Source organism: Cervus elaphus, chromosome 10 (genome assembly GCF_910594005.1).
Source record: "Cervus elaphus chromosome 10, mCerEla1.1, whole genome shotgun sequence".
Lineage (NCBI taxonomy): Eukaryota > Metazoa > Chordata > Mammalia > Artiodactyla > Cervidae > Cervus > Cervus elaphus.
Genome location: NC_057824.1, coordinates 18,097,895 through 18,114,460, shown reverse-complemented (window position 1 = coordinate 18,114,460; position 16,566 = coordinate 18,097,895). Strand labels below are relative to the sequence as shown.

Below are 16,566 nucleotides of genomic sequence, written 5' to 3'. Positions count from 1 at the left end.
TCTAGAAGTTCATCAGTGGGACAGAGATCGCCTGGTGGTTGCATGGCTGCACCCATTCCTGTCCTAACAAACCACCAAGGAGTTAACACAATGGGCCCCGAGCCTGCAAAAGCACTCTAATGTGAGTCGTTCCTCTGTTGATGTAGTTCCCCCACTGCACTGATACCTTTTGTTTATTTTTACAGTTTACATATTTGCCGTTTCTTTTTTTTTTTTTTTTAAAGAGACAGTTAAAACCTTTTCACTTCACTGTTTTGTGCTCTCGAATAACACTGTGACATGTGGTCAGGATGATGGCCTGCCGATGTGGCTGTGACCCAGCACGTTCCCACGTGTCCTTGTCCATTAAAACAGTTGAAGGCTAGCGGTCTTGGTGTTTCATGGTGTGACACTTGGCTGCAGCCTTCGGCTTATTTCGCTGTGTTGGACTCTGTGGTGCCTCTCCTCCAGGTGCCGTGTGTGGTTCCCGTGTTCAGGTTTGTGGACCACACACGCATCATTTTCATCACGTGCTTTGTTTCCTCGGGGCAGGGTTCCTCAGCCTCGACACCATCAACACTCTGGGTGGAGAACTCGTTGTGACGGGGGCGTCCTGTGTGCTGTGTGATGCTAAGCAGCCTCCCTGGCCTCCCCCTGCTGGAAGCCAGGAGCACCCCCTCCTCCCGGGGTGGCAGCCCCGGTCTGCAGGCCTAGCCCCGTGGCCCCTCGCGGGAGGGGAGAGGTGCAGTCACCCCTGCTGAGGAGAGGGTGTTGGCCCCCTCCTCCCGCACGCTCTCTGGCGGGTGTGCCACGGTGGGTGTGGCAGAGAGCCCTGCAGTGCCTGCACACTTGGAGCCAGCTCCTTTGCCTGGGCTGCTGTCTCACGGGAGTCAGAGAGAGGGACCCCCCTCGGAGCCAGCACCGAGCACAGGCCAGGCCGGGAAGAGCAGGGAGGCAACAAGGGCGTGGCTTCCAAGTCTGGCCTTCTTACCGGAGGAGAGTGTTTCCTCAGGCTTCCAACTGGACTGTAGTCAAGTAGAGAAACAGCTCAAGCCAGAAGTAAGCGCTTCATTGCATTTGTGTGCCACTTGAGATGATGTGCGTGCGTGTGTTTGTGAGGGCAGGGCCCTTGTGGACCTCACCGCGCCACATGCCTGCAGCGTCAGCAACAGCAGTTCTGCACTCAGTTGCCTTACGAAGCTGTTCTGTCCTCCCGACAACATTTCTTATTCTAGCTATAAATCTACTTATATACTTACGTATTTTGGGTCTGGTTAGGCAAAAGCAATTTAGCATTCTCTATTGCCATGTGTAAGTTTTCCAGATAATCTTGTGATCCCTGAAGGATCTCTGTGCCCCTTCCCGGAGGGGACGATGAGAGCATATGAAGTATACTCTCAAATTAATTTTGGGAGGATAACAGGACATCCCCATCCTGAGATGAGGACACCCTGAAGGTAGCGTTCCTAGATTCACGGAGTGGAAGGAGCAAGAGGAGACAGGAGGCCTGGTCTCCATGCCAGGATTTGCCACTCAGGGTCCCTTCTCATAGCCCTGCTCTGGGCCCTGGTTCCTGGGCGTCGGCTGGGCCAGGGCATGCGACTGAGAGTCATACGCTCCAGGGACCTGAGTGAGTCGCTGTGAACTGTCATCCTGGACTCGAAAGGCAGAACACTGAGGTCTGCTGTAAGGAGCACGTAGATCACAATCTGACGGGCAAGGCCTCCCCTCCGGTAGGAGTCTCTGAACAGGGCACAAGTGCACGAGCACTCCCTGGCCCGGGTCTCCGGGAGGATTCCTGCTGTGAGTGGGCAGCGCCCCACGTGGGCCCCTGGCCTGTCGCCTGTGTCATCCACACTACCGTGAGCCTTTCTAATTTGCTGGGTCACAGACAAGTTCCTCCCCGTCCTTCCCCAGGATCTGCAGACTCTCTCTGTCCACAGTCTTCTTTCCCTTGGATGCTGCTGCCACCCTGGCCATCAAGAGTTGGCTCTCGTGGGCATTTCTATCTCCCTATATCCCCCTGGCCCCTGCCCAGCACGGGAAACCCTGCCCAGCTGAGGGAGCCTGTCATAGAGAGGGTTTCCCCAAGTAGGTTCCCTTGAGCAGTAGTTTCTCAGGATGGCCTAGGTGTCAAGTATGGAAAAAGTGTTCTGCAGTCAAGTCAGTGTGGGTTAAGGGACACTGAAAATGTCTCTTTGCTCTAGGCCTTCTCAGAGCTTTAGCACGGTAACATGCATGGGTAGGTCTCCAGAGAGCGAAGTGGTATGCAGAGTTCTCTGGCCTCTTCACCAAAGATTTCTTCTTTCAAGCTGCACCTTTTGGGGGCCTGCTTGACTAGTGGAAGGAGTTCTATAACCAAGCCCAAGGACTCCTGAGTCTGCAGCAGAGTCAGGGTTTATCTGCAGGTGCCAAGCGATACAGTGGGAGACGAGCCTCAGACCCACTCCCGCTTGGTCTTTGAGTTAAAGGGGGAAGACTAGTGAAGCTGGAGTTAGTCATCGTGTTGCGGCATTTCTTAATTGTGGTTTCAGGAGTCAGGATGGCTCTGGTTCATGATTCTCTGGCCTGGGGTCCCTGGTGACCCATGGCTGGGGGTCTGTGGCTCATCTAACCCTGGAAAAATGCCAACAGCAACAATTCAATGCGCTAATGATGCTGTCGGCGATACCATCTTAGTCTCCTGACGCTGGCCGAGGCGTGTTCAGTTAGCCCAGCGTTGAGGTCAGAGGGCACAGGAAAGGGAATAAGGTTTTTGATAGATTGATCATAAACTCAGCAGGGGAACTCGGTGTTAGAGTGACTCAGCTGCAGTTTCAAAAAAGAACCAAGGACTTAGAGGAAAGGGGTTCCATAAACTCTTGGGGAGTGAATCCAAGCGTCTGGTCCTGTCACGCCTCTCGCCTGTGACGCGCTTGCTTCGTTGTCCCCACAGACTCCCCTCTTCCTGTTGCCCTGCCCCTTAGTTTCCTGTGATTCCTCCAGCTCGTAATGCTGCCTCCCTGTCTCTGAAGTCTAGCTCAGTCAGTCTGTACTGCTTGGTTATAACACACGCAACCTGAAATATGTGCTTTCATTTCTTATGCACCTTTCTGTGAGCTCTTTGCATGCAGGGCCCGTGTGTTACATAACTTCAGTTTCTCCTGAGTGCCTAGCATGGTGCCTGGCATGAAATAGATAAGTACAGCTTCCTTTCGGCTTTTTTAACTTTTTAATAATGCACAGAGACCTGTAACTCTGCAGAGCTAGACTGAGGGCTGCACTGGTAGCCTGGGCAGAACTGAACAGAGCCAAGGTGAATGCCTGCAAAGCTCTTGTTTTCTGCTTCTGTCGCTTGTACCCAGTTCACAGCTGGAGAATTGCCACCTGTTATTTCATAAGATAGTCTGAGTACGGTGATGACCTGCTAAGAAACAATAGTGGTGTCAGAGGTCAAGGGCTTTGGCCCTGAGGTTTTAGGTCAGAGGGAACCCTTCACACCCAGGCCTTGGCTTCTTGAGTGACTGGCTGTGAGTGATGCTGCTCAGGAAGGTCCTGGCATCACATAGTGTGGGAAAGGGGTCCCCTAGAGCGCTGGCACTCACCCACTGAGCCCCATGAGCTGTGAGAGCATCTTACGTCGCCTCTGAAAGGCCTCCCCAGGAGGCAGCTGCTCGGCTGGTCTTCGTGCATTTGCCTCAGTCCCTTATTCAGAACCCAGGGCATGTGCTCACGGGGCCTTTCTCCCTGTTTGCAGTTGGTAATGAGGCTAGTGGTGTGGATTTGCCCATGTAGGGGTGATTCATAGAGGACCTGTTCCAGCTCATATGGGTTATATTATACTTATATGACTTGTGGTAAAGAATCTGTCTGCCCACGCAGGAGAGGCAAGAGATGTGGGTTCAATCCCTGGGTCAGGAAGATTCCCTGGAGGAGAGCATGGCAATCCAGTCGAGTATTCTTGCCTGGAGAATCCCATGGACAGAGGAGCCTGGCAGGCTATAGTCCATAGGGTTGCACAGTCGGACATGACTGAAGCGACTTAGCTTGCACACGCACACCTGGGACCACCCTGCTGTTTCAGTTGCTGTGGCTTTTTGAATAACTCTAAGAAAATAATCTCCTCTTTTATCTCCTTGTTATTTATATGTGAAATCATTATGAATAGGCTCAATCCAGTTTGAGGAAGTGAGGGTCTTTTATTTCATTGTATCAATAGATGGAAAAAGTAATAGACTTTTCTCTTTCTCTGTCTGTGTGTGTAGTTTGTGCATGAGTGCTCAGTCATTTCTGACTCTGCAACCCCATGGGCTATAGCCCGCCAGGCTCCTCATAAATCCCATAGATATATGGGATTTTCCAGGCAAGAATACTGGAGTGGGTGCCATTTCCTCCTCCAGCGGATCTTCCTGACCCAGGGATCAAACCTACGTCAGTTTAGACATTAAGTATTTATTGTAAATAGTTGTCTGAGTTAATTGGTGGTGATGGTTGCACAATTCTGTGACTATACTGAAGACTATATACTTTAGATGGTGAGTTGGGTAGATACAATGTAAATTGTACCTCCATGAAGCTGCTGTGCAAATAAGTAAATAGTAATCTGAATGCTGTGTCTCAAATGTGGATGCAAAGTAAGTTTGTTTGTTTTTTTTTAAAAAGGACTTTTCAAGTTGCGTCTATAGTTTTAGTCGTGTGCATGTTTCCTTCAATTAGGAGGAAGCACATCAAGTATAAATTGATAGCTCTTCCTTGTAGAAGAACTCCAGCTAATAGATTATAAAAAGAATGAGAGAAAGAAAATCAGCTTTAGAGCATCACAGTAATAATTGCTTCAGGCACGATCCATTGGTGAGTTCTAACAGAAGTGGATAAAAGTTTAAGGACAAACAGGACATTTGCATAGCCTCCAAGCATCTCCCCTCAGGTAGTTATTCATTTTAAAGGGAAGGATATTGAGGGAGTTCCCTGGTGACCTAGTGGTGATGGCTCTGCACTTTCACTGCCCTGGCCCAGGTTCAGTCCCCGGGAACTGAGATCGCCCAAGCTGTGCAGCTCAGCCAATATGTGAACAAATAAAGGGAAGGAGAGAAACTTGGCAATGGAAAACCTGGCAGAGCCCACCTTCAATGATGGTTAGCATCACAGTGAAAGAAACCAGCTGTGTTGTGTACCCCCACCACCGCATGTTGTGCAGAGAAGAGGGCATCCCCTCTGTGGGATTCTTCCCTCAAACCCTGAACTTCCATCAGCTTCTGAGGAAACATTAGATAAATCCAAGTTGAAGGACCAGGACTCTTAAAAAGTGTCCCAGACTGGAGGAGATTAAGTGCGCATGGGATCCTGGAACAGGAAAAGAACATCTGAATGAAAACTGCATCAGGGACTTGTCTGGTGGCCCAGTGGTTAGGACTCCACAGCTGGGGCCACAGGTTCGATCTGTGGTCGGGGAACAAAGATCCCACATGCCACGTGCCATGGCCAAAATGAATAAAAAAATAAAGTAAAATATATGCAGTGAAAGCAAATCTGTTGCAAATAGTGGAATGAATCTTGACAAATCAGTATTTTTTTTTTTTTCCAAATCTGCAGTGTGGTTAATAGTACAGTGCCAGTGTTAAGCTCTTAGTTTTGATAACTGGACCAAGGTTCATGTAAGATACTAACTTTCAGTGAAGCTGGGGTTTTCGTATGGGACTCCCTGAATTGTCTTTCCCACTCTGTTTAAGTCTAAAAGTGTTTCAAAGTAAAACATTAAGTATACACATATAAAATATTATGTTTGTATTGTTTTGTTATAAATATAGTTATTATTGTTATATACTACACTACACATGAATTGAAATGGGAAGGTTAGTCCAGCTCATTTAATTGGCATCATCAGGTTAGTAGAGTATTGCACATGTAGGGGATTTCCCCAAATACCAACTATTTTCTTACTTTGACTTTCTGGTGGAACTTTATCACAGCACAATGACACTCTTCTTGCTTATCAGCCTCGGTTATTAAACTCAGTGGTCGTTTAGGGCTCAGAAACCTGAGGAGGTTTCCGGGGTTCTGCACTCCATGACTCGGAGGTTTTGTGCCTGGTTCTTACAGATGTGTGTTTCATTTGTTCATTACTTTGCCTCCAGTATTTGCAGGCTGTCCGCTTGCTGTTCTTACTGCTTCTGGATGCCTTTCATTTTCTGTAACAATTACTGCTTCTGTCTTCCTCTAATATTCGGCCTCTACTTTTCTCTAGGATCTTGTTAACAGCAGTCATCCGTTTGGGAGTGTGCGTGCCTGTGCCGACCTGCTAGCTTGGGGAGGGTGCCTGGCCCTCCTGGGGCAGGTTGCAGCCTGGGCAGCCTCTGCCCCACATGGGAGGCGGCCCCTGCTCACCCAGCGACGTCACACGTGTGGCTGGGGTCTGCACCTGTGCCTCAGTGCCCTCGGGTGGGAGTGGGCCGATCACAGTGTTACCCAGGTGCTCGTGGGGACTCGGCACAGGCCCCGTGGGGCATGCGTGCTCTAGCTGCATGTGTGGTCCTGTCTGCCACATTCTACCTGCGTCTCGAATTTCGGAGGCAAGGGACACTTCTCCTGGTCCTAGGAGGCTTGCTGAGACTGAGCAGGCAAAGCAGGACTTTCCTCATGTTTCCTCCTTGATTCTCAGAAGAGAGGTCTCCCTGTCCCCCTCCCCCACCCCTAACAGCTGTTGGCTTAGAGCTGGTTTTATTTTGTGAAGAGAAGTAGCCTTCTCTTCTGAAGAAAAAATTATCTTATAGCTCCGTGCCATACATTCTAAAGAGAATATAGGGTGTGTGTGTGTTGAAATGTGAAATGTGTTAAAAACAAATACAGAGGCACCTGAGTGCATTAGAGAAATAGTTACAACCTTCCCTCCAGAGCTCTCGTCCTAATGGGGGCGGCTGTGGGGTAATCTGGGAAGATGTAGAGCTTGCTCCTGGCTGTCTCCAGGGGAGCTTGGGTTTCCTGGGCAACAGCCAGCACACGCCTTGGTGAGAACAGTCCCTTGTCCCGGGGACCTTAGCTGGTCTTGGTGAAGCTTCCCTTGGTGCCACTTAAAGGAGCCAGGAGATGACTGTAACTGCCTGGGTCACTTCAGGAGAATGACGCAGAGGCGATCAAAGTGCCAGGATTATTCTTGGGTCCCCTTTGTGCCAGGAAAGGAGGCAAAGGGAGGCTGCCTTGTGGTGGTCAGGGGTCAGGAGCCCCGCTGTCTGACCCCCACTGTGGCCAGTCACTTCTGCCTTGCAACAATGACAGGAGAATTATTAACAGAGATCAGGCACATGAGACCATGGGTGTTGCATGGATAAGGACCTGACAGGGTGCGTTGGCACGTCCTAGGCACGGAGGCGTCTCCATGTCATGGCAGCTGCTGTCATTAGAACAGTGGCTTTGACCCACTGCGCCTTCAGAGAGGCTGCCCTGCATGTCAGCTGCTCAATTCAGGCGTGCCCCCAAAGCCCCCAACGAGGGCTTCTTGGGGTCAGAGATGCCAACAGCTGCTCAAGAGGAGAGACAGGCCTTTAATGATCTAGCAAACATTTCACAGGGGGTATTTGTGTGCTTGACAAAACCCAGTATGTAGGGTGTTTTAATCCAATTAAAACAAAGCTGGCAAATAGTTCAAGCTGCTGTGTGTCTAGGGGGCAGGGGATCAAACCCACCCACTGTTACTTGGTGAGACCCTCATGGAGCACAAGGGACTCCCCCCAGAGATCAAGGGAATGTCAAGATACGAGAACATCTCCATCAGGGCAGACATATTTCTCTAAGGTTTCTGTTTCATTTGTTTTAAACTTAGAATCAATACAATTTCCCCCAGAAAAGAAAAGGGATTTGAACCCTGGTTTGTGAGAAATGAAAGCTCTGCCCTTTCTATTTGGTTGGCTAAAAAGTTCGTTTGGGTTTTTCTGCACAATGGTATGAAAATCCAGACAAACTTTTTGGCCAACACAATATTATCCAGGTCAGTACTTGTTTAAAAGTTGAAGTATGTTTTTTGTACAATATGATATAAGTTGTGCATGCTAAGTCTCATCAGCCGTGTCTGACTCTGTGTGACCCTATGGACTGCAGCCTGTCAGTCTCCTCTGTCCTTGGGATTCATCAGGCAAGAATTATAGGTATACAATATAGCAGTTGACATTTTTAAAGGTTATCTTCTCTTTGTAGTTATTGTAAACTACAGGCTATGTTCCCTGTGTGGTATCAATACTATACCTGGCAGTGTTGGGTCTTTTCGAGGTCAACTAATTCCTGCAAGCATGTGAGAAGGGCTGGGTCTGTAAGCTCATCCCTCCGCTTTACAAGAACAGCCCACCTTCCCAGGGAGCTTGAGAACCTTCACTTAGGGTTCGAGTATGGGTTAGTGGCTAGTTTAGCAAGAGCTTTATTGAGATATGATTGATATACAATAAAATTCACCCTTGTAGAGCATCTAATTCAGTGGTACAGCCATCGCTACGGTCAATTTTAGAACATCTCCATTCCCCTGAAAAGAAACCCCACACCCATTCCAGTCACCCTGCATCCCCTTAACACCTCTCATTCCTGTAAACCACTAGTCTCCCTTCCGTCTCTGTGGAGTCACCTTTTCCAGACATTTTATGCGGATGGAGTCCTATGACACGTGGCCTCTTGTGTCTGGCTGCTTTCACTGAGTGAGTTTTCAAGGTTCATGCATTTTGTCGTGTATATCAGGGCTTTATCCCTTTGGAGAGCTGCATAATGTTTCGTTCTATGGACATCCCCCATTTTATTGATCCACTCACCCACTGATGGACATTTGAGTTGTTTCTGCTGAAGAGTAGCCCTGTTAGGGTGCATTCACATACAGGCCTGTGTGGATGGATGTGTTTCCATTTTCACGCTGCCTGTTCCTTTGTAACTCATCCTGAGACGTTTGGTAAACTTTCCATTGGGTTGTGCCCTTCTTGTGTGACAGTTTGCAACAGCAGTGGGCTCATCTGAGTCACGTAGTGAGGTTGTGTTGCCGAGTGAGCTCCTACGCTCTGTGCTTTTCTTACAGACCTGCCCGTCATGCGGAATCACATTCACTCCCAAGTCAGAAGCTGGTGCAGAAGGCGGAGCGGTCCAGAATGGCTGTCAGGAGGAGCCCAAGAACAGCACTAAGGTACCAGCTCTCGGCCCTGGTCCTTGCCAGCGCCTCTCCCGGTGTGCCCACCAGAGGGGACGTCCCGTTGGGTCACCTTCTCAGTTCCGAGGGTAACTCCTCCTGGGTGACATCACCGCACACCTTCTAGCCCTCTGGGTTTTGGACAGACGGATAAAGAGCAGGATGGATGCTGACCTGGTGGGACTCCCTGACGGCAATGAGACCTGAGGGCGTATGGCTGAGGGGAGTTAGGGAGGGTCCATGGGGCTAGACTGAGCGGCTGGTGGAAGGTGGATGTTGAGGAGAAGAGGGGCATCCTCAGGGTGAGAAAGGAGAAACTCCAGAGCTTCAGTCTGCCCCCACCTCCTTACTGGCCCTCCCTGCGATACCACTGTCCTGGTCACCTGGAGGAGCAGGGGCAATGGGGAGAAGCAGATGGTTAGAGCAGAGGCCCAGAGGTGCAGGTTGCAGTGTGTGGGGCACAGTCCAGGGCCTCTGGTGTGGCTGAGTTGGGGGATGGCGCTACTGCGGCCCGCACGCAAGCCTCTGCGTTTGCCCGGCTTGTCCTGATGCAGGCCTGCGGAGGACCCAGCTCCAAAACGCAAAACGGACTTCTGAGCCCTCCCCCAGAGGAGAAGCTCACCAACAGTCAGACCTCTCTGTGCGAGATCTTACAGGAGAAGGGCAGGTGGGCAGGCGTGAGCCTGGATCAGTCGGCGCTCCTTCCGCTGAGGTTCAAGAACATCCGGGAGAAAACGGACGCCCACTTTGTTGATGTTATCAAGGAAGATAGGTAAGATGCAGCCAAGGTCTGCAGGTAGAGCCCCCGCCCCCGCTGCTCCTTTTCTGAGCCCCCCGCCCCCATGTGTTTGCCCTCCAGTGTCAATGTGTCAGTAACTTGGAACTAACAGAGTGGATAACACAGAGGACTCCCTTTATTCCCCTTATACCCAGTTTACCAATGTTTAATGCTTTGCTGTGCTTGTTTCATCCTCTTTTCTCTCCCTGTGAAAGTTATGTTTTGTTTTGTTTTTTTTTAAACCATTTGCAATACCTTGGACACATTGTGCTCTCTACCCCTTAAAACTGTATTTCTTGAGAACAGGGGTGTTCTTGTATATGACCATAGTTACAGGCTGCAGTTCCTGTTCCGGTTCCGTGGGGTGGCCCCCTGCGTCCCCGACAGCATGTCCTCTCCTCTGGTCTGAGACCCAGTCCAGGGTCATGTGCTGTGTTTATGTGGTTGTCAGATCTCTTCCATCTTCAAATCTGGGAGCAGTTCCTCAACCATCATCCTTCATCTTCCAAGACATTGACTTTTTGAAGCACGCAGGCCAGGCTCTTACATAAAATCTTCCTGAAGTTGGTTTTGTGTGATGTCCCCTCAGGATTCTGTCTGGGCTGTGGGTGTGTCCATACCCAATGGAGGGGACTTGTCTTCTCCAGCCCCAGACCCAGAGGCCCGAGGCGCCTCTGTGATGACCTTCGTCAGGCAGTGAGATTGATCAGCTGGGCGAGGGTCGCCAGCTTCTCCAGTCTGTGCTTGCTGTTTTCTCCCTGTGACTAGTCGGCCACCCATGGGATCATGTAGAGATCCCATTCCTCATCACACTGCACTGATGACTCTCACCTGTAATAGTCCTCACTGTGCTGGTCAGCATGGCGACTGTCCTGCGTCAGTACTGACAGCACGTTCACCACTCAGCACTTGGCGTTCTGCAGTGAACAACCTCTCCCCACTCACCACTTAATCTCTCCATGTATGGACGTGGAAATCCATGTAGACCCGCATGGAGTCCTGTTTTACTTAACAGGGCATCATTGATCACTGTCCTAATGAGTGTGATGCCCTAGTCATCCTGATTCGGCCATAGGAAGCCCCCATTCAGGCTGGCTCTTGCGTCCTTTTGACATAGCTCTTTCATTTGTTTCATTTGTTTTAGCTCATTCATTTCTTACTTTCCAGCACAACAACTCATTTTATATTTTCCCTGCCCTAGCACAGGCATTATTTATTCCTCCAAATAACCCTGGCTAGTGAAAAAATGGTACTTAGATACATTAGTTATTAATGTTTGATTGATTGTCTTTGTAGTCAAAGGCATACACTCACTATGTGACTTCATTCCTCTTGCATTCATTAGAACTTGTTCTGTGATTTCTGCCTGTGGTCTGTTTTGGTGAATGTACCATACACGCTTAAAAAGAATGAATGCTCTGCATTCTCAGGATGTTGCGATCCATAAACCTCAATTAGATTCAGGTGGTTGGCAGCAGTGTTCAGATCATGTGTCTCTCTACTGAAATTTCGGGCTGTTTTTCCATTGAGATAATTGTAAGATTATTATTATTATTATTTTTTTTAAATTGTAAGATTATTATTATTTCTATCATTTATTGAGATAATAAATAATCTCCAGCTATGGTTATGGAATTGTCTGTATCTGTCTCACAGAATTGTCTGTGTCTTTGTTTCTTTGTTTCAAGTATTTTGAAGCTCTTTTTTAGGTACATACACACTTGTGATACAAGGTAATACACACTGGTAATTAATCCTTTTATCATTTTGAAGTGTCCGGCTTTGTGCCTAGTAATACTCTGTCTTGAAGACTACTTTATCTGATATTAACAGTCACTCTAGCTACTGTTTGCATGCTACATCATTTTCCATTAAAAAACATTCTAACCTGGGTCTTTATATTTGAAATACATCTCCTGTGGGTCTTGCTTTTTAAATCACTCTGACAATATCTGCCTTTTTATTTTAATGTATTTTCTTTTTAGCCATAACTCTTTGTATTATTTTTCTTTTAGTGGCTGCTGTAGGCAGTCTTATATTTTTGTAGTCTTCCTATGGTTAATATTGTATCGTTTCACGTTAAATGTAGAAATCTTGTATCAGTATAGGTACATTAAGTCTCCTCTCATCCTTTATGTTATGGTTTTCACATGTTACATATATATACATTATAAACAACAAACCTCCAATTCCAACCTCTTGGTAACCTCAGGTTGGTTTCTTTTTTTGATTGCTTTTTGTTGAGGAGGGACCATGTTTTCCTGTTTCCTTGCTTGTCTAGTAATTTTGGATTATGTTGTGCACATTGTATACAGAACTCTCCATTCTGTTACATTCCTTTGAAGAGTATCAACTTTTTGTTTGTTTCAGCAGCCAGATAACTGATCTGAACTCAAACCAAACTCTGTCTCCCCTGAGGTGGGCAGTAGCTGCTCTTTTTGCCTTTATTAGGCTGCTTGGAGTCGGCCACACACATGTGCATTTCAAGGGTCTGCCAGGGATGGGAGCAGAGCCTGTGTGCAGAACGTAGGGCTCCCCCTTCTCTGGTCCTCTCCTGCTGGGATGTCCAATCTCATTTTCCATCTGTGGGCATGCTGAACTCTATCTCCTGGTTTTCCAAATCAGTGAGACTGGAGCTTTTCTTTCTGAGTTTTAGCCATTCCTACATGTGGTGCTGACTAGTGGCTCTCTGCAGATGAAAAAACCCCCCACAAATTCAACTTCTTCCAAGTGTAGCTCCATTTTCTTACTGCCTCAGTCCAATTGCCAGTGCCTTCCAATTGCTTTTATATTTTGTTCAGGGTTTACCTTGAGACTCAGATGGTTAAGAATCTGCCTATAGTGTAGGAGACTCGGGTTTGATTCCTGGGTCAGGAAGATCCCCTGGAGAAGGAAATGGCAACCCATTCTTGACTTCTTGCCTGGGAAATCCCACAGACGGGAGCCTCGTGGGCTAGAGTCCACAGGGTTGTCAAGAGTCGGACACGACTGAGTGACTAACACCTCAGGGTGTGTGGCCGCTGTCTGAGAGCGGATTGATCCAACATGAGCTCATCCCTGTTCCCAGAAGCACTGGGATGGCCCAGTATTCATTTCAAACGGGCAGCGCAGCTTACAGTGTGGGTCCTGCCTCTTGACTCTTTGCAACCGCATGGACTTGCATGGAATTCTCCAGGCCAGAATACTGGGGTGGGTAGTCGTTCCCTTCTCTAGGGGATCTTCCCAACCCAGGGATTGAACCCAGGTCTCTTGCAGTGCAGGCAGATTCTTTACCAACTGAGTCACCAGGGGCAGGAGGCCTGGGTTCGATTCCTGGATTGGGAAGATCCCCTGGAGAAGGGAACTACTGTCCACTCCAGTATTCTGGCCTAGAGAATTCCATGGACTGTATAGTCCATGGGGTCGCAGAGTCGGACACGACAGAGCAACTTTCACTTTGCCTCTTGACTGCAGAAATAAAGCCGTTACGTTTCCTCCTTGTAGCTGCTTTGTTTTTCCCTTTGTCCACACTCACCAAGTGAAAGGGAAGATGGGGGGGCGGGGTCAACATTTGGGGGTGGAATTTTTTTCTCTTCTGAGCCTGAGAGCCAGTAAGGAATCTCACACTTAGCACCAGGAGTCCAGTCTGAGCGTGGAAAGGAGGAAGTGCAGTGACCCTTACTATGTATTCGGTGCCTGAAAGGCACTTCATGTATTTCATCTGATTTAATAATTCTGGTAGTTACTGTGTGAAGCAGAGAGACATCCCACAGCTATATTATCATTTTAAAATTATATTAACGTCCCCTTAGATTTATAGTAATTTTCTGCAGGATAAAAAGGATATGACTGTTTGCTAGCCTTCCGTAAAAGAATGAGAGTCACGTAAAGGAGGCTTGATTTCTCTGCTATTAAAATCATCGAGCATTATCATTTTTCAGGTTTCACATGCAATCTGCATATGTGACAACAGCTCCAAAATTACACTGACTGTAAACACAATTTTGTGATAACAACCTGTTAGCGGTGACGGTGGTAATTACTGTCAGTGCTCTGAGTGACAGGACAGCCAGTTCTGAATTATGTGTGCAAGGAAGCCTCCGAATCAACAGAAGCACGATCCATGCAGGGACCTGCTGGTCCTTCAGAGGGGAGCATTTCATGGAACAAAAAAAGCTGCCGCCTCCTTCTAATTCTGGATGCCAGAAGATGTTTTCAAAAGCACAGTTCTAATGCTGTGTGTTATATTTGTGGTGAATGGGCATTCTTTCATGGAGGTGCAGCCTGAAATGGGATTCTGTGTAGAAGCATGAAGGACTTTCCAGAGAGTTCTAAAGGGGTGGTTGAGCAATGTCTATTGTGCAGTGACTTTCAGGTACAGTCTTTGTGACACGCTCCACAAATGGCATCTCAGTAGCTAACTGTGGTCCTCTGATAGAATAAATGTGACTATTGTGCTGCATGTTGATTGATTGCATTTATCATCTCTTCTAGCCTGATGAAAGACTACTTTTTTAAGCCACCCATTAACCAGTTCAGCTTGAACTTCCTGGATCCGGAGCTCGAGCGGGCCTACAGGACCAGCTATCAAGAAGAGGTGTGTGTTTCCTCATAATTTTACTAAAGACATGCAGGTTTTACTCAGTAGCTCTCAGTCTTGTGCTTGGGCAGCCTTTTTTCGTTTTCCTGAGCAACAGGAAATTGAAGGCTCATTTTGATCTTCCACAGTCTGTATGTAAGCCCTGAATTTCATCTATATGTGAGTTTATCACCACAAGGGAGGAAACCCTAAATCTCTCTATAGCAACTCAGGTCTTGGTCTGCTTCCCCTTCAGGTGGTGGGTGCCCAGGCTCCCCGGCCGTGCTCCAGCCCCTGGAGGCCTAGTATGGGGAGAGGGCTCCAGCCCCACCTCTTCTGTTCTCCAGCAGCACTTCTCTCCCTGTTCCCTGTTGGCTTTCTTCCCACTGAGATGGGACAAGAGTCAGAGGCCTGCCACCTCGCTGGGCTTTCCCAGACGCTTCAGGGCTGAGCTCCCTTCCACTGCCCTCCCCTGCCTTAATTCCTGCTGTCCTGTAACTCTAAGCCCAGACGTCACTTCCTCCAAGAAACAGTCCCTGACTGCAGACTGGATTCCCGCCCCGCCCCCCGCCCCCAACTCGGTTACACCATATCTTCACAGCTGGAATCCCTTTTTGAAACCTCTTCTTGTGGGACTGTTGAATCATATGCCTCCCTCCTTGGACTCTCAGCTTGGGGAGGCAGGCAGGAGCCCATCTCTTATTCTCTACTCTATGTGGTGTCCAGTCCCCAAACCTGCAAGTGCTTGGTGGGGCTTGATGGGGGCAATGGACAGACTCAGGAGCCTAGAGCCTGGTTGGAGTTACAAGCAGCCAGCCCCCTGCAGTCTTCCCAGACCTAACCCGGCTTAGTGTTACAAGGTCAAAAACACATACCCTCCCAGCCCAGAGCCAAAAGGATTCCCCCTTCGACTTCCATTTGTTCATCCAGAGGATCACCCCTTAGTGCCTATTGCATCCAGGGCCCGACCAGGCCCAAAAGTCCTGGTGAAATAGACAGGGCAGGTCATGCCTGTGGGGTTGGGTTTCATGAGCCTCTTGGGACCTGAATACCTGTGAACACCCCAGGCGGGGCTCCTCATGTGGACTTTCGAGTCAGTTGATTGGTGCCTGGAGAGCAGAACATCATCTCATTTAAGTCCATGTAGCAGCCTTTCAAGCAAGCTTACGATGATCCCCATTTTGCCAAAAGAAAGCCAAGGCCAGGGAAGGCTGAGAGGCTGAGACCCCATCACCAGAGTGGAACACCCCCCAACCCCGGTGCTGAGTGCAGAGCCTCCCTAGCAGCGGGCACAGGCTACCCACCCCTCTCATCACCGGATGCTCCCTGAGCATCCTGCTCCTGGGACTGAGGCGGAGAGATGACAGACACTCTCGGGGAAGCAGTAACCTGGCAGAAGTCAGACCCCAGACCCCTGGGTCCCGGAAGGCCCTCAGAGCACACCGACCCCAGCTTGAGGGCCTAGAGGGAGCCGTGTCAGTGGGAGGGCTGGCAGCTAACCCAGTAGGGAATGTCCCAGAGAGGGGCCGGCAGCTGCAGACCTTGGAGATGAGACAAAGCTTGGGTGCCTCCAGGGACCTGGGGGTGCTTCCATCTGGCAGGTGGGCAGCTTCCTGCGTGGTGGACGTTATGCCAAAGGCCAGGAGAGCTGGGAAGGATCCAGAGCAGGGGGTGGCACCATCAGACTGTGCTGTGTGGAGGTCATGTGGCCGAGCCACAGAAGGTGACGGGAGTGGATGAGCCTGTAGTCTGGGGCGCAGGTGGGGTGCTGCCCCTGAAACTTGGGGCAGGGTGGCGAGGAGGGGAGGGTTGCAGGAGCAGCGGAAGGCTCCAGGCCGTCCCCACTTAGGCCCCTATCACACTCAGCGTTTTCCCAGTGAAGCATCACTGTCGCCCATAAGGTGTTGGTCCAGAGTTCATCCTTGTTCCCAGATAAGGAAACGAGGCCCAGGGACAGTAGGTGATGTGGTCAAGGCACTACAGCCCTGGCCAGGCTCCTTGCCTGTGTGACCTCGGGTAGCCCCTTGCCTTGGCCTCTGACCTGTACCCCGAGATGAGGAGCATCTCCTCCTCAAGAACCGTGTGAGCGTGGAGTGAGGCCGGTCCCCGCAAGGGTCCACC

General features: G+C 49.3%; 1 protein-coding gene across 4 annotated transcripts in view; it reads left to right on the top strand.

Annotated features, from left to right (window-relative positions):
* The window catches only part of ADCY9 (adenylate cyclase 9), a 101,483-nt gene that overhangs the window by 63,131 nt on the left and 21,786 nt on the right, over positions 1-16,566 (top strand). For 3 of the 4 annotated variants that reach the window (XM_043914185.1, XM_043914183.1, XM_043914184.1), the window contains exons 4-6: positions 9,002-9,106; positions 9,664-9,881; positions 14,361-14,463. In XM_043914185.1, coding sequence (XP_043770120.1) covers positions 9,002-9,106; positions 9,664-9,881; positions 14,361-14,463 — 426 coding nt within the window. The remainder of the gene's footprint in view (positions 1-9,001; positions 9,107-9,663; positions 9,882-14,360; positions 14,464-16,566) is intronic. The other variant, XM_043914186.1, reaches the window with a different exon arrangement.